The 18,023-nt window shown below is 40.6% G+C and overlaps 1 protein-coding gene across 4 annotated transcripts in view; it reads left to right on the top strand.

The window, feature by feature from the left end:
* kif1b (kinesin family member 1B) overlaps positions 1-14,702 on the top strand; it is a 62,050-nt gene extending 47,348 nt beyond the window's left edge. For all 4 annotated transcript variants that reach the window (XM_008282584.1, XM_008282583.1, XM_008282582.1 and 1 more), the window contains 20 exons: positions 208-337; positions 703-856; positions 1,667-1,757; positions 1,859-1,977; positions 2,112-2,167; positions 3,449-3,557; positions 4,746-4,812; positions 5,045-5,129; positions 5,592-5,697; positions 7,082-7,196; positions 7,304-7,437; positions 7,545-7,606; positions 7,707-7,852; positions 8,075-8,335; positions 8,445-8,516; positions 8,647-8,768; positions 8,860-9,012; positions 9,279-9,471; positions 9,657-9,775; positions 11,377-14,702. In XM_008282584.1, coding sequence (XP_008280806.1) covers positions 208-337; positions 703-856; positions 1,667-1,757; positions 1,859-1,977; positions 2,112-2,167; positions 3,449-3,557; positions 4,746-4,812; positions 5,045-5,129; positions 5,592-5,697; positions 7,082-7,196; positions 7,304-7,437; positions 7,545-7,606; positions 7,707-7,852; positions 8,075-8,335; positions 8,445-8,516; positions 8,647-8,768; positions 8,860-9,012; positions 9,279-9,471; positions 9,657-9,775; positions 11,377-11,419 — 2,337 coding nt within the window. In that variant the 3' untranslated portion in view covers positions 11,420-14,702. The remainder of the gene's footprint in view (positions 1-207; positions 338-702; positions 857-1,666; positions 1,758-1,858; positions 1,978-2,111; positions 2,168-3,448; positions 3,558-4,745; positions 4,813-5,044; positions 5,130-5,591; positions 5,698-7,081; positions 7,197-7,303; positions 7,438-7,544; positions 7,607-7,706; positions 7,853-8,074; positions 8,336-8,444; positions 8,517-8,646; positions 8,769-8,859; positions 9,013-9,278; positions 9,472-9,656; positions 9,776-11,376) is intronic.
* Positions 14,703-18,023: the final 3,321 nt, after the last annotated feature.

Genomic DNA, 18,023 nt, shown 5'->3' with positions numbered 1-18,023 from the left:
TCAGCGCAGGATGTTGTGCTTAGTTAGAGTATTATGCTGTTTCTTATCTCCCTATTAATATAACACAAATAAGGAAAGGGAAATATAGTTTTTAGCCTCAATCATATGATGTTACACAATACTACCACTACTAGTACTTCACACTATAGCAGCTATATGTTAATGCTCTCCCCTGCATCCTCTTGCATCTCTTTTCCCGCCAATCAGAACGACTTTCCTTCTACGGTTATGACCCGCTCCGGCTTGTCTCTGGAAGAGCTTCGCATTGTGGAGGGCCAGGGTCAGAGTTCAGAGGTCATCACCCCCTCAGAGGAGCTCAACAGAATCAATGACATGGGTACGGCTGCCAGACCTTCACCTCGCCACTCGTAAAAGTCGACCTCTCATCCCAGGGGGAAACACACTTGGCAGATGGTCCTGTTGAATGCAAAGGAGGACTTAAAATGTTTTGTCATGGAAATGAGACTTTTTGCAGTTTTTCTTGCTCTGTAAAGGAATGTTTGTTTGATGACTGAACAGCAGAATCAGCTCAACAAATCACTTTAAGCTTGAAAATGTGCAGAAACCAGTCTGATGGTATTGTGCAGAGCTTAGGATTCATATGCAGATTGCGAAGCACAATCACAGGTGCAGTCTTGGGTCATTTTTTTAGTAAATCAATGCACAAGTCCCGCTAACCTTTGTCTATGGCTTTTTCTTCAGACCTCAAGCTGGGAAACATTGCAGACACCAAGCTGAGTCATGGCGACGGGCTGGCAGGCCAGCTGGAGGTGGGCAGTATCTTTACCTTTCGTGTTACTGTGCTCCAGGCTAGCGGAGTTCCACCTGAGTACGCCGACATCTTCTGCCAATTCAAGTGAGTCCACAATAGTGGCAGAGTAAAGACTCTGATTAATTGATATCAAAGCTGTAAAGTGTGTTGTATATCAATTGGTGTCTTTTGTCAAACTGTTGAGAGGCACTATTGTAAATGTATCAATGTTTATATATGCCATTGAACTTACTGATTTAAAAAAAAGAGTAAAAACAGCCTTTTCAGAGGAAAACTACTGTAAAGCATAAATAATACTACAACTAAAGAAACTGAAGAGAGTAAAAGTACAAAATTATTGGCAAACTCAGAACACCTAAACTCACAGTACTCATTATGTAAAATCATATGTATATTATATTATTGGATTATGATTATGATCATGTGTATATCACTTCAATGTTGCAGCTGGTGGTGATTTTACTTTTTTTCCACTGCTGGGCAGCTTAACCTACAATGAAAAATCATTTTTGTCAGTTTATATTTCATATTAGTAATCTAAATATGCAAAATGAACAGTAACTAAAGCTTTAAGATGGATAAAGTGGAGTACAAATCACAATATTTGCCTCTGTAATGTCGTAGAGTAGAAGTATAGAATTATCAAAACATGGAAATATTTTAATACAATTCTGATGTACTTTATTTAAGTACAGTACCATAGTAAATGTATTAAATTCCACCAGTGAAGATTTGTGACAATAGGATGACTGATGTAACATAATCTTTTAATTAAAAAAAAATACATTAATAATGCCAGTGAAGAGTAACAGAAACAAAAATAAGCAAACATCTTTAAATTCATTGCATCAAAAAATGAATGCGACACACTGACATGCGTTTGTGTTCCTTTAGTTTCCTGCATCGCCACGATGAGGCTTTTTCCACTGAGCCTCTGAAGAACGCCGGCAAAGGAGCTCCTCTGGGCTTTTACCACGTCCAGAATGTGAGTGCACACACACACACCTGCTCACACACACACAAGCTGTACTTTGACAACTTTAAATTACATATGTCTGACAATTTCTTTTTTAACCATTTGAGCAGATTTCAGTCGAGGTCACGGAGTCCTTTATTGAATACATCAAGAGCAAACCCATCGTGTTTGAAGTGTTCGGCCACTACCAGCAGCACCCACTGCACCTTCACGGCCAGGACCTGATCAGGTAGGTGACGTTTAAAAAGCAGTTCTTCTATAGAGCTCTTGTGTATACCAGATTTTTCTATGTCATGATGGCTAAAATATGTTCTTCAGAAGTGCATATTTTCTGTAGTTTTAATTTTCCATTTGTCTCAACAGTCCTCCAACCCCATCGAGGAAATACTACCCCATCCCCATGCCTCTGTCTAAACCAGGTAAGGATTTCAATGTCATTACATACTTACTGAAGCAGCAATATGTTCTGCACCTGTCACCATCGTTTCAGCATAATTTTGTGTTCGTTACAGTTACATAAGCGTGCCTCATATGTCCTTCCACTTTTTCTTTCATTTCTCGCTTCCTTTGGATTTTTTTTTTGTCTCTTTTTTTAATCATACAATTTATAATCCTCTTACCCAACTCTCTCCTCCCTCTTCCACATCTCTTTATTCACACTTCCCTTCCAATCTTTCTCACCCCCCGTGCGATATCATACGTTGCACACGCAGACCATACAAGAAAGATAGAGTTGGTCCGCTACCTCATGAGCGGCTATGTCAACGGCAAAGTGCTGGACACGTTGTCTGAGCACGCCAACGCCCTCGCCTCCTCCGCTGTGGCCAGTCTGGAGGACGAGGCTGACCAGCTCTCTCACTTCCCATTCCTCGCAGTGCCCAATGACCCCGTGCTAATTGTGCCCAGGCACCACGGTTGGTACAGCGGACTCTGTGGTAGCTAGGCATCAGATGCATCTGTGTTGTAGTCATTAGACTAGCGCTGTGCTTTGCTCTTGTGGTGCTCTGTGACTGCAGGTAGTAGCACAACAAAGCTCTGCAGTGGTGATGTGTGCTGCACCTCGCTGCAGCGTATTTAGGTCTTGTCAGCTCAATCCAACCCTCCCCTGTCGCTTAGAAACTGGCCTGAGGTGACATCTTCAGGTAAATCTGCTGCATTTGCTGAATCTCAAGCCAAACCGAGAAATGAGTATTTATCATAATCATAGAAGATCACTGACTTGGCATTCACAGCCTAGCTCCAACTCCGGAGGCCGAAGCCTTTAGCGTTCTAATTACAGTAGTTTAAATGGGAAATAATATTCCTTTCAGCCATATTGTACACAAATGAATGTAACTGTGTGCCACAGAGATTAGCCCGTTTCAACAGGAACATAATCCTGATGTGTCAGACAGCAGGGGGCTGTCAGTGGTGGTGTAATCTGTGATTTAGCCCCTCACAGCACATTTACCGTTTAGTTTGACTGCACTGCATTACCTCCAGCTTCTGTTTTCTGTGATTCTCTTCAATAATATGTCATTTACGTGTGGGGGTTAATGACTCAGTATCCAACGTCAGCAGTGTGTCTGCGTCACATATCCATCCTCCAATTAGTAATCCAAATGGTGCAGTTAATGTCTGTCCCAGACCGTCATTCCCCCGCTTTGAAAGTAAAGGAAATTCTAAATTAAGCATATTGAGCCTGTGTGTTTATGTGTTAGTTCCAGCCACCAAGCTGAACACCATCACCAAGTCCAACCTGGGTCAGTGTGTCAGCAAGTATGATCTGCTGGTCTGGTTTGAGATCAGCGAGCTGGAGCCCACTGGAGAGTAAGTATTTACCTGAGTGTCTAATATTCACATACACAATGAGATCATCAGTTGTTAGACTCTTGATGTTCTTTATGAGTGCTTTTAAAAAAAACAAAAACACATAAAACTTGTTAAACAGTTTCAGTATGTTTCAGGAAGAAGTACGTAAGAAATCTGTCGATGAAGCCTGTAAACAACCAAGCTGTGTCATGCTGTTTTTTTTGCTCCTGTCACATGTTTACTCACTGTGAGCTCATTTTTTTACAGCATCATAAAGTACTGCACTTCTACAGAAATAGTGCAACCACACCTAGAAGCAGAAAAAACTCTAAAATGTCTTTGCAGTCTAACAACATTGGAATACCATAAATCATAAAAAAAAAAGAAAGTTGTATTTCTTTGATTATTTTGTTAAAATTAAAAAATAAAGAAAATAACATGTACACTATTTTCTTATACACGCTCATATGTTGCCAATGTTGGAAAAAGAAGTGGTGGCTCTACACACTACAGACATACTGAAAACACAGCCTGCAGTCCAGTCTGAAATTTTGTTATGTGACTGTTGGTTGCCAGTGAGTCACTTTTTGTGATTTTACAGAACCTGGTTAGGGGACGTGATTTACTTTTGGCAAATCTTTAAATGTGCCCTCTAGAATAAAGGGACTTTGATGAAATATCAGATTTAGATTTGGTTCCTTTTTCTGAGGGAAGAGCACATCACAGATGAATTGTTCCAGGACAGTTGGAAAGTTGAAAACCTGACAATTCTTTCTGTTTTCACAACTCTAGCTCTGATAAATGGTGGAATTCTGTCTATTCTTTAAAAACATGATATACTTTTCAAACCTGTGGGCAGGTTTTAGGTTTCAGAGGATTTACACAGAACCTCTGTGTACCACTAAGAGTCATATTTTATGAAATGCCACCATATGTATAAATCCGTCCTTCAGTACCTACCTGCTACAATCATGGCCATGAATGCAGTAAATACCTAAATAAATAATGAGGGCATTTTTAAAGTCTTTACCTACTAACATAAAAGCAAAAAGTCAGGATGAACGACATGAAAATATTTGAAAGATTTGAGTTTAAAATAGTTTAAGCTTAAGAGTTTGCAACAGTGGCGATCCTTTATACTCATGATACTCATAAAGTGAGTTGTAATGTTGTTAATGTCTGTTTGTGACCTCCCTTCCTGCTCAGGTACATCCCAGCTGTAGTGGATCACAGTGGAGGACTGCCCTGCCATGGCACCTACCTGCTGCACCAGGTACTGGAGATCCACACCTTTCCGACTACTCACACCAGTCATTGAGCACAAAATTCACACATATTTGCCAACCTGCCACTATAAAGAGAATTGAATATGTTCTTGTTTTAACAAAATGTAAAAAAGTTTAGACAAGTCAGTGATATTTCCTCTCAGTGAGAAACATGTAGAGGCTTAACTTTGTTCTAGCTGTGTGTACTGCCGTCCTAAGCTCCTGTCCTGTTTGCTGCAGGGGATCCAGCGGAGAATCACGGTGACTCTCATCCATGAGAAGGGTAGCGAGCTCCACTGGAAGGACGTTCGCGAGCTGGTTGTGGGTGAGTTGTCTTCCCTCAGGGATTAATAGTACTGCCTCGCAACAGCAAGCAGGAACCAGCAACACAAAAGCACTGCTGTTCAATACTAGAGGACGAGAGAGTTACACAACACGTTTAAAAACACCACACAGTGTTCTCAGTAATAGTTCCAATCTGGTAAGATGTGCCTGTTTTGCTTCAGGCGGCCTCTCACTTGAAGCAGTTTATGCTTCAGCCACAGCTGATGGACCAAATAATTACATTTCCTATTTTCCACATTTAGCTCATGACAGTTTTATCCAGAGGCTCATGAGTGAGGATGCATGTCTTTGTGCTCGATCCTGTGATAATATGGCTGTTAGTGGACAAACTGGCTGTTAAACTGCTGATTGATTTCCTATGTTGAGCATTTATTTTCCCTCAAAGGTAATAATTAGTTCTAATGATCACACTGATGTTTCGTGCTCGTCTGTATCCCACCAGGTCGTATCAGGAACAAGGCTGAAGTGGACGATAGTGCAGCGGATGCTGTCCTGTCCCTTAACATCATTTCTGCCAAGAACATCAAGTCATCCCACAACACCAACAGGTTGGTACAATGCCCACTTTGAATTGGTTTGGCTCTGTCTAGCTTTAAAGGTAAATTGTCTGTAATAAAAAGTGAACACACACTAGACACAATATAAGATGTCCAGTCCAAGTCTGTCACGAAGCACTTTCTTTCTTTTTTTTTTTTATAAATACAGCAATCATCATTTTGTCATGATTAACTTCTAGTCATGTTTTTTAGTTTGTTTGTTTTTCTTTAAAACTGTTTGTATGCTGTTTAATGTTTAGTGTGTTTGTCTTTATATTTGCTGAAGTCACATTGAAATCATTGCATGACCATTTCCATTTCACTGCTGTTAATTTTCCTGTTTGTTTGCTTCATTGCCTTTGTTGCCTGACTCTTTGTGCTTCTCTCTTTTTTCTGTGCACTCTCTTTCCTCCTGCTGCGGCTGGACTCTTGATTGTGCTCAGGCTTTCTATTGATAAGGATATTGATAGGTACTAGTGATCAGAGAACATAAGGCTCCTTCACTGAAAGACCTTTATGCTTCTCTTTAGTCCTATAGATTCTAGAAATAAGTTCTTCACATCTGGCATGTTGCATAAGATCTGTCTTTATTCATTTTTAACCTAAAAAAAAAAATCAAAATTCTTAATGGACAAGTAAAGGCGATCTTTGATGCAAATGCAACCCCTTTTTTGTATTAGTTTGTGATTTTGTGTCCTCAATTCCAACCACAGTGGTGTGTTGATCTTCTGTGGCACCCAGACATCTCTAAATGAATGCTTTCCTCTCAGTTGTTTTTCACTGTGTGGGTCTTAACTCAATAACGCTCAAGGCCAGCGAGGCACCAGCAGAGCAGTTCTTTCTCTCAGTTTGTGGGTAAGCACGCCCCCTGCTGCCAAGAACAGGAACAGCGCAACCTCATACAGAGCCTCACGAATAGCAGTCAGCCGATGTTTTCCTGCTGGTTTAGCATCTGTGCCGTAGTTCGATAGTTCTTTCATTACTGCTTTATGGTGCATGACGAGTATCTTAGCATAAATATGACATATTGAACATATAAGCTTCATGTTCTTTGTATCACCATCCTGGTTTGCACCAGCTGATTCCTGACACTCTGTGGCTCCTATTGTGTCTGTTGTCAAGGTCTCACCAGATGTGTCTCCTCACATCTTGTTATGACGAGAGCTAAGTGTGAGGGTCACTTCAGTCACTGCACAGTGTTCACTGCCTCATCTGTTAGGGTTGTGCTCACGTCATCATTGACAGAATGACTTCTGAACCACTGTGAGGTTATTCACAAGTTCTTCCACAGAATTACACCCTGCTGTATCCCCACAGAAGCACTAAGTAGTACTTTAGAGTAGATAACACTGTGGAAGTTAATTTCTTTGTGTCTTTCTTGGGTTTTCTCCTTCAGGACTTTCTATCGTTTTGAGGCAGTGTGGGACAGCTCCCTGCACAACTCCCTCCTGCTAAACCGAGTCACTCCTTATGGAGAGAAGATCTACATGACCTTGTCTGCATATCTGGAGGTCTGTCACCACTTCACTGTGTTGTAGCTGTTTGCAGAGATGCTCTGTTAGTTTTCATCTCTGGGGTTCAGTGCTGCTAACACACTCCATGTGTCTCCTCTTCACAGCTGGACCACTGCATCCAGCCTGCAATTATTACCAAAGACATCTGCATGGTCTTCTACTCCCGAGACGCCAAGATCTCTCCTCCCCGTTCTCTCAGGAACCTCTTCGGGAGTGGATACTCCAAAACTCCTGACTGGTATTGTTGCCATTTGTATCGCTGGATCAACTTTCTGATAAATAAACAATATTTCTGCCGTGTTAACAGAACCTCCTCTGCTTTTTTTGTTTGTTTGTTTTTTACAGCAACCGAGTCACTGGCATCTACGAGCTGAGCTTGTGCAAGATGTCTGACACCGGAAGTCCAGGTGAGCAGACTGAAAAATCATTTAAAGAAATGTTTGAAGAAGAGATTTATCATGCTTCCTTTGAGAACTTCTTTCTAATGAGTGCTTTTGTCCTGAGCAGGGATGCAGAGGAGGAGGAGGAAGATCCTGGACACATCAGTGGCTTATGTGCGAGGAGAGGAGAACCTGGCCGGGTGGAGGCCCAGAGGAGACAGCCTAATCCTGGAGCACCAATGGGAGCTGGAGAAAATGGAGCAGCTGCATGAGGTGGGACCTTCAGAAACATATTCCAAACCTTAAAGGTTATGTTAAAGAAAACAATAGTCTCATTTTGACCTTGTAAACCTTTCCTTAAATAGTTTCTCTTGCTTTTTCTAACTCCTTAATGTCTCACTCTAAGATCGTAGTCTTCCAAGTAAATTATCCACAGTTTCTTGTAAACGTTTCATCTTGGAGTAGAGACTTAACTTCTACCTGCCATTTGTCCAGGTGGAGAAGACCCGTCATCTCCTCCTGCTGAGGGAGAAGCTGGGAGAGGCAGCTCCAGTGGGAACAGCTCCGACCACCAAGTCCCTGAGCGAGAGTCTGTCGCCCAGCATGAGCTCAGGCACCCTGTCCACCTCCACCTCCATCTCCTCGCAGATCTCCAGCACCACCTTTGAAAGTGCCATCACGCCCAGCGAGAGCAGCGGCTACGACTCCGCTGACATCGAGAGCCTGGTGGATCGTGAGAAGGAGCTGGCTACTAAGGTGAGGAGAAAGTCTGTTTTGTGGGATATTCACAGTGAAGCTTGTCCCTGAACAGCTGCTTCTCCTCCTCTGCTGTGAACTGATCGCTCTCATCTGTGTTGTCTTCTAGTGCCTGCGCCTCCTGACACACACCTTCAACAGTGAATACAACCAGGTGGTCAACAGCATCAGTGACTGCAAGGTGGGAAAAGTCACACACCTCACTTTTGTCACTTTTTATTTGGATATGCTGACAAATGACTACAGTGTTGCGTCTCACTAGGAAGTTGGTGTATTTATGATCTACCTTTGCCTCTTGTTTTGCACTCTAGCTCTCTGACATCTCACCCATGGGACGTGACACATCAGTGACCAGCTTCAGCAGTGCCACCCTCACCCCCTCCTCCACCTGCCCCTCTCTGTCCGACTCCCGCTGTGGCTCCATAGACCAGAAGTAAAGCTTTTCTCCAAACACCTTCCACATAAAGGTTGAGATTATTGACATGGGTTGCCATGATGCTAACTTGGCTCGCTTTGTTTCTAAGGACCCCAGAGAACAGCTCTCGTGCCTCCAGTCCTTCCTGCTCAGACTATGAAAACTTTCCAATGGTTCCCACTCTGGAGACGTCCTACCTTGCCCGAGCTGGAAAGAACGAGTTCCTCAACTTGGTGCCTGATATTGAAGAAATGAGGCCAGGGTGAGTGAAGTCATGTTAGCCTGTTCGCATGTCTGACCTCTGTGCTCCAGCGAAATAAAAACACTGTCAATATGAGATGTACCTCACAGCCCAAACTGACTTCAATAACCTTGTTTTTCTAATTCAAGCAGAAATGATGTGAATTGATTTTAACTTGCTGAACCCGGATGATTTCAACCGGAAGCAAATTAAATCGATCACATTCTTCCTCAGGAAAACAAGCACTCCTTTAACCGATTTCTCTTTTTTTTTTGATGTCTTTTCAGATCTGTTGTGTCCAAGAAGGGTTTCTTGAGCTTCATGGAGCCACGCTCAAACTCGTGGGTGAAGCACTTTGTGGTTGTTCGCCGGCCCTACGTCTTCATCTACAACAGTGACAAGGACCCAGTGGAGCGAGGCGTCCTCAACCTCTCCACAGCGCAGGTGGAATACAGCGAAGACCAGCAGGCCATGCTTAAGGTGGGGTTTTAAGTTTTAAAAAACCCACTGTATCAAGTTTATAAGCACAACTCATGCATCAGACAGTGATTTATTCTGCAAGTCACAACGGCAACACATGTAAAAAAAAAACTTTTCCTTTTTCCTTAAAGCTTGCGTGTAAATTAGATGTGTGACATGACAGATGTTTGACGTTTTCTTTTCAGACTCCCAACACGTTTGCTGTGTGCACAAAACATCGAGGAATCCTCCTGCAGGCCAACAACGAGAAAGACATGAACGACTGGCTGTACGCCTTTAATCCTCTGCTAGCAGGAACGATAAGGTACACCCACCCACTTCTGTCACACAGCAGTTAAAGAGCTTTTTTATTCTCTCTTTCCTTTAGTGTAATCTGAAGCTTTTTCATGCATACAAAAGGTCTGCAAAGTTACAAATGTAGGTCCACGCCAAAGGGAGTTATTGTCTCCCACAGAAAACACTGCTGCTTACCTACCTGAAACACCTCATTAGAAGTCCGGGCCCTCTTCTGTTATTAAACACATTTGCATAACGCCTGCCTAGCAGCTAGTTCTGACCTCAAATAATGAACGAGCAGCTGCCTCGCAGTCTGAAATTATTTCTTCAGGGGAGCCAGCTCTGCTCATGCTACGTCTCTCTCCCTACACTCATGGATTTGGTGTTACTCTATGTAACCAACATTCAGCAGGATTTTCAGGAGGGGGACCTTATTTGGGCTGATAATCTACATTTTTCCTATTAGCAGTCACGTTATTTTCATTTAGCGATTACAGATAAAATAAATTGAATATTCTACTTTAGCTCCGATGCAGCCAGCTCCCTCTCTCTGTAATCACTGTTGTCTCAGCAATGTCCCGCCCACAGCTCTACCTGATTGGTGACAAGTAGCAGCCAATCAACACTGAAAGCTACTGCTTACAGACAAGGACAGGGCATTTACAGAGTGGAGCAGTTCAGGTAAATTAGCAGAGCTGTGTGTTGAAGGTGAGATAGCAGATGTTGCTAAAGTTGTAATAAACAATCTTCTACAAGCGGTGCACAGTTTCATCGTTACACAGAAAAAGGCCCAATAATCCACGTGGTGTTGTTGTGACACAGCTGGAACCTTTTTTGCTGATGATGCTACGGCTATTGCTCAGAACTTTGGTGGGCCGTTTAACCTTCGCCGTACGCAATCTAAAGATTACCTTAAACAATCTGCTGTAACTGACAGACACGTCTCTCTAGCAGAGACACAATCTGCAAAAACTGATCAGGAAGCACCGCCATCGCTACAAATCACAACATTGGCTTCTTTCATAGTGGCTAAGGCTACGCTAGCAGCTAGCAGCTTAATTAGAAGACGGCCACAGATTACCCAGAAACAGAGACTGGAAAACAATAAGATATAACACTTAGAGATACTTTGTGGGCAATAACATTGATAAAACAGTGAAAGAATCATAAAACAGAGAAGAACAGCAGGAGGCAAAGTGTTCAGTCTCAATCAGTCGACCTCACAGGAAACAGAGAAGAGCATCCAGCATCATGTCATTCCTCTTTTTACTCTTTATATCCAGTTCTAGAAATCCTCATTATGCAGAAGCCTGGTTATGAATGACAGGATCTCTGCTATCACATGCTGTTTATATAAAGCATATCATTTGTATTGATGGTTTCAGATATTAGTCATCAGTCTTTTTTGATTATCGATAAAGGGTAAAAAAAAAAAAAAAACACCATTATTGGTAGAGCCCTAGTTTTTTGACAATAATGGACGTAAACACATTCTAATTGACCAATAAAAAAACCCTAATTATGAGCCTGTACATCAACACTATGGGCTCGTTAACATGTAGCGGCTCTACATTCCTCAGAAGTGACATTCTCGTCTCATCCTGATGTAAAACCCTTTTGTCCCCTCAGATCTAAGCTGGCGAGGAGGCGCAGCGGCCTGACGAAGAACTGAGTGAGTCGAGTGGCGCACAGGAAACCACGGCTTCCATTCTTTCTGAAAAGCCTTTGAACATACCAAGTGTTAACACTTATTAATCATTGTGATTCTTGACGGTTTTCTCTTGTAAGTAGACTTGTGGCTTAAGTCTCCTTTCATGCGACTAAAAGTTTCAGTTCCAGACAAATTTGCCTCTCCCCCCCTCCCCCCTTCCTCCTCCAGCCACCCTCTGCCGACTTAGCTTTCCTCCTCTCTATTTCCTCCCCCCTCAGCTTTTTGTGTTTCTGTTTTTTATGACGATGTTTGGGTCTAATTTTCGTCCCGCTTTGTTGTCATTCCCAAACTCCCCTAACTAGTAGCATGTTGTAGTAGTCTACTTGTGTGTGCACGACTCTTCAGAAGCTGTTCTTTCTGGCCACTAATTTTCAGTTTGCCAATCATCTCTGTAAAAAAGCGAGAAAAAAAATGTCTATATCAGTGTTATTTGTCTCCCAAAACAACTTTTATTTTTGGGTTGTTGTTTTTTTTTATATATTATGCTGGCATGTTAACTGCAGCAGTCCTCAGGAGAAGACCAACTTTAATCACTGGAAGAAAAAAAAAGAAACAAATCAGATAACCTACTGTTGAAATCATGAAGGGAATAAGTACAAATATCTCCAAGTGATGTATTAGTTTATGCTCTGCTACATGAACTATTGCTGCTAAGAAATTTCTAGGGATTTTTTTTTGTTTTCTCGTCATGAGATTTGCATCAGGCCGCTGCCTCTTCCTAAAGCAGACTCCCGCCTCCCCTCCGAACCGTCTCCTAAACAAAAAGCTCTAAATTTGTCAGCGAGACATGAGGGCAGGAATGGATTTCTTGGTGATATTTAGATCCAACTCCTCAGTCTGTGTACATAACTCCAAAAAAAAAAAACCCCAATAGTGCCAGTGTCAGTCAGTCAGTTAGTCAGTGAGTAAGCACTCATGCATTTGTGTCAACATCGAAAAATTCACGCTACAACGAGCAAAAAATGTAAGAATCTCACATCTCCGCGGATTTGTTCCTGCAGGAGTAGATATTTGTTGTTTTTGCTTTTTTCATCTCAAGAAAAAAAAACAAAAAAAAAACAGGGTTTCAAGGAGGCGATGGATTTGGGAGGAGGAAGATGGACAGCGTTAAAAAGAGAGAAAGAGAGTTTCATTTGTACATACAGTCCGTTCTGGGATCAGTGTGGTAGCTCATTTAAGACATTCCTCTTTAGCTCCTCTAGCTTACACTAACACGCTGAGACCTCCAGAGAGCCGCGCTAACGTTCAGTTGAACCTTCACGCAAAAAAAAAAGACAAAACTCGATGAAGTGGGAGGAAGAAGCGAGAAAGAGAATGAAGCAGTTTAGCTGAGGAAGCATATCGCCTGCAGGACAGATACAGATTCAGTCTCCCGTCGCCGTCACACCAGCGTCGGGTTCAAATCTCTAAAGTGAAGTGCTGCACCACAGGTTGTTCATATTCGATTTGTGTTCTCGAATTGAAGCTCATCTAACTCTCATTGTGTTGACTTTTGTTTTTTATTAACATCTTTTTTTTTTTCCTCTCTTATTCTTTTAACCATTCCTCAGTGAAGTTTTATACGAAATGTAACAGAGGGCATTTATTTCTTAATTTGTAACCGACATCATGTATTTGGTGTTTAACCTTATTTTGCACATTAACACATATCTATAGCAAAAAAGTCTAAAAGGCAGATCGCATATGTTGAGTCCAGGTTTATTTCTGAGCATCAGGAACAATGACAAGAGCACATATCAGAGGCTACACTGGATGATAGCTGTTTCTCAAAAGGTTTACTAGAAAGAAAGACGTGATATTAAAGGGACGACATATTCAAAGGTTTTATTTCTTGATGCTGTTCGTGAAAATGTTTGCTCTGCGCCGCGAGTGCTGCACTTGGGAGCCTCTGGTTCTACTAATGAAGGAGATGTGTGTTTAGAAATGCAGATGGGCGTTAATAAACTCTGGCCGACCAACCAGCAGTACGCCTACTGTGTCATATGAAAGGGAATTTAAGGTGTAAAGTAGAAACAGAGGCACCCATTGCCTGTGTTAGCGTAATTCTTGGTGATTTATCTTCATTGTAAAAGACACAAAACTTTCCCCTCAAAACTGAAAAATGACATAAAGTCGCCTGCCCTCAGGTCAACCAACCTGCTGGTCAGAGAAACAAAAACCTGCTTTATCCTCATTTTCTGGGAAAAACACTTTCCCTGCCCCACATGAAGACATAACGACGAAGCATCTATGCACTGATCGAAGCTCCAAGTGCACCGTACCTCACAAAAACCCTCAAGAACCGATACGAGCGCCTGTCAGAGCAAACATTCTCACCTCAGTGACTAATTTGCAGAGGTATATTATTTTGGATTGTGTATTTATTGTTTGCAATGTACATATTAGTTTGCAGCTCTTTGCACATATTAATAAAAGGTTCAACTAACTGATCAAATAAAGTCTGTGCGGTTTAGTTGTTCTGCTCATAATGAACCAAATGTCGGCGTGGCAGCCTCTTCCAGTCCCATCTGGGAGAGAGTTGAATGTAAAGATGTGTTTTTTTTTTTTTTCCTTCTTTTAAAAAAAAAGGAAAAAGAGACCTAAAATGTAACCCACCGCACCTCCTCGCAGGACGCGGGTTACATTAGTGCTTCCTCTTTATCGGAAAGCGGTTTGAGCGAATCGAATATTTACTCACTACCCATCCTAACTAACCAGCCGTCAGAATTCTATCACATGAAGACAAAACAGGTGGTTTCTAACTCATTTTATTTTTTCTAATATCAGGGAATATAACACAAAGTAGCTAGTGAAAATCGAAAATGACAGTATACTATCGTTTGTGTCTTTCTTCAACTCAACACTTTATTTTGTTTTTTTCCGTTGATGCCTTTAACTAGCCATGATATTTTCCATCCCCCCCCCTCCTCCTCTGACGATTAATATCAGTTAACTCCCTTTTCGGATTTGTTCACCAAAAAAGAAAAAAAAAAGACAAAAAAAGACAAGACCATGACATTAACACTGTACATTATTTGTCATACTGGTTTCATTTTCATACTTATTTTGTAAATATCTGTGTTGTATGGAGCTTGAACTAAAATGTAAATATGTTTACTGTATTTGTAATAATTATAATCCATTCGCTGTATAGCATAGATGTGTCATGCAGATATCCTAATTCTGTGTATGGTAATCTTGCACCATTGAACTGTTTAGTGAATGAGGCAACAATAAAAAGTGCAAACTGTGCATTAGCAGAAGACGTGGCGCCTGTTTGTCCTCTCCTTTGTGCTCAGCTTCAGTCCGAATAAGAAAATATAGATAAATGAGAGAAAAAAAAAACGGACTTTCATGATCCCCCAGTGTCTTTTTTTATTTCCCAATGGGCTGCCATTGTGTTGTTATTTCTTTCAAACTGCTTTTTCTCTACTGTCAGACCTCGGGGTCAGTCGTCAGGCAGTTTACGGCAAATTAAACAGTTAAAGCAAACCTTTTATTAGGCAGGAAAAACAGAGAAGCAGTATTTTTAATCCGTATGTCTGACCCTGAGAGACTCTCCTCATTCCTGCGTCTCATGATAAGAAGTTCTGACATTAAACTGCTTTAGTGCAGAGTCCCTTTCTTGTCATCTGCCACAGATTTCCAGTAATTAGAAGAAGAAATTAGGCACGGTTTGTTACCAGCGTGAAATCCCACACAGCCTGAAAGAAGTCTTGGGATTTAGAGAGCAGTACTGAAACGACAGACTGTTTTGTTTTTTTGACCTTTAGTATAAGAAACCCTTACAAGGCTGAAATAAGCGTAGTCATGCAAGGTGTGCATAAAGATTAAGTTCTTGTTTGTGCCGGGCTGCTCACTTTAATGACTAACACAAATAAACACGGGAGTGTACAACGTTTCAAGTAGTAAAACTATCACAATTAGATCCGGGAACTCACACAATATCAAGATCAGCTCACAGAACAGGACTGAGCACAAAGCGTCATCATACCTGCTCATATTCTACATATTCCATCCATCCATCCATTATCTATACACCGCTTAATCCTCACTGGGGTCGCGGGGGGCTGGAGTCTATCCCAGCTGACTTAGGGTGAAGACAGGGGACACCCTGGACAGGTCACCAGTCTATCACAGGGCTACACTTAGAGACAGACAACCAAGCACACTCACATTCACAACAATCACCAATTAACCTCAACATGTTTTTGGACCTTGTGGGAGGAAGCCGGAGAACCCGGAGAGAACCCACGCTGCACTGGAGACTCCACGCAGAAAGATCCCAGGTGTCCTCACCAGGACGTGAACCGGTGACCTTCTTGCTGCGAGGCAACGATGCTAACCACTGATCCATTCTACATATTGTCGAAGACATTTTCACATTTTCACTTGAATACTTTGTTTAGTAATTTATATTTTTAAGTCATATCTGGTCAATATTTAAATCACAGAATGTAATTAAATGTTTAGTTTAGTACTTTAAATTTCATGTTTTGGATAAAGCAGTCATAAGATTCTTTGAGTAAATAAAAGTACCTTTACTACAATGTAAAAAAGTAGTTTTTAAAAACACAAACTATCAATGAAGTTACAAAAATAGACTGAATTTACATATCTAACCTGCAACTATAAATTTGAATTGAATAGATTAGGCTGTTAAAGACCAAGGAAATACTGTCAATATATATAGATTCTATAATTAGAGACAATTCATGACATTTAACAGTAAAAAAAAAAATCTGTAATTTTACATAGATTTGTTTGTTAAATGACTGAGATTCTCATGACAACAGTGTTCAATTAATTTGTTTTCATAAATTAATAAACTTGTGATATATCATTATATGCTAGTATATTATCATTATATGTATATTGTTTTTTTCCATGTCTAAATAAACTTCAATGAACATTACAAAGCAAAGAAATACACATGACCCCCCTGTAAAATTATGGTAAGAAAAGGTATTTCAATTATCCAAAATTGCTGCATTTTTATGAGATGGTTACTCCACCTTAGCTTTTTAAATTATTATTTTTTTTTTTTTACATTTTTCATTCATTTCAAAAACATCTTTGAAATACAATTCAACATTTTCAGAAATACTTGTTCTGCAGAGAAATGATTCAAGCGACTGATGTGTTACTATGAATGACATAATCTGATTAACAATACAGATGATTCACTGTGTGTGCAGTGTTCTGCTGTTGCACCTACTTTACACACAATTGGGTAATTCAGTCAAGTTTTTCCCAATTTAGGCGTTGGACAGGAAGGAGTTGGAGATGATTACTGTGGTAGGAAAGAAGAAGAAAAAGCAAAGTATGAAAAAACATTTAATTTTAATAATGGAGAGTTTTCTCCTCTTTGCCATTAAAACATAAGATGCTTTCATTCATTTAACCTTAATTAAATGCGAAATACACTGAGGGATGGAGGCCTCATTTACATAGCTAAATAATAATAAATTCTGTACACATAGACAAGAAACTTGGAAAACAATAAAATGAGAAAAGACAAAGTTAGTAAAAACTTTAAAATTTAAAAACAAATGAATTAGCTCAAGACAAGAGCAGCTGGAAGTAAAACCAACAAAAAAAAAAGAGGAAATTAGAAACCTGAATTGACCTAAAGGTAAAATCGAGTCAAGATTGTTCAGCAGGTTATTCCAGGATGCAGGTAAGTAAAACTGGATTTTCCAAGATTAGCAAAAACAGGCAGCACCTGCAGGATAATCCAATCATTTTAGTGTGTTTGGTAAGAGTGCCCATTATATGACAGCAGTGAAGTAATTTAATTTAACCTGAATACGTGCTTTATAAATTGATAAAACCTTGTGTGTATTACTTCTTACAGAGTGGGAGTGCCACCCAACCTATTAGCACTGTCCTTATCACCTATAATAAATCTTAATGCTGAATGATTACTCATGTCAAAGGGCTGCAGAGTCACAGCTGATACGTGCATGTATGAAGTGTCACCGCAGTCCAACACTGACAGAAACAAAACCATAATATGACATTTTCTACATGCAGTGGAAAACATGATTCATTCTTGTAATTTGGTCACCAGTTTGGACAACTGATATTCAGCTTCTCATTGAGCCAAATTCCCTTTTTCAATATTCGTGCCACTCATCGTAGAGACTGTCATCATCAAGTTTTCTGACTGACTGAATTTACCTAGTTTATCTGTATTAAGAATTAGTTTATTAAGAGCTACTTGTGACTGAGAAAAGCAGTGCTGAAGGGATCTGACATCATAATATACAGTATTTACGCGACAGGTCAAAACTGTATCATCAGCATAGAGATGTACCTTACACCAAAATACAGAGGAGACCATTTAGTATATAAAGAATGAACAACACAGATCCCAGGTTTAAGCTTTGTTGGACAACTTTTACAATTTGCACAAATTCCGATTTCACATTTAACTTTGCTGTCTGTATAAAGAACAAAATCTGAAACAATTTAAAAGCCTTTCTAATTGAAATAAAATTACTGCAACAGTTCAAGATACAAAACATGACTTTGCGCCCCACCTAGAATGTTTCTGCATTATATATCACTATATATTATCACT

The sequence above is a fragment of the Stegastes partitus genome, unplaced genomic scaffold, assembly GCF_000690725.1.
Source record: "Stegastes partitus isolate 25-593 unplaced genomic scaffold, Stegastes_partitus-1.0.2 Scaffold278, whole genome shotgun sequence".
NCBI lineage: Eukaryota > Metazoa > Chordata > Actinopteri > Pomacentridae > Stegastes > Stegastes partitus.
The sequence above is the reverse complement of the archived record's forward strand: the minus strand, read 5'-3'. Positions and strand labels throughout refer to the sequence as shown.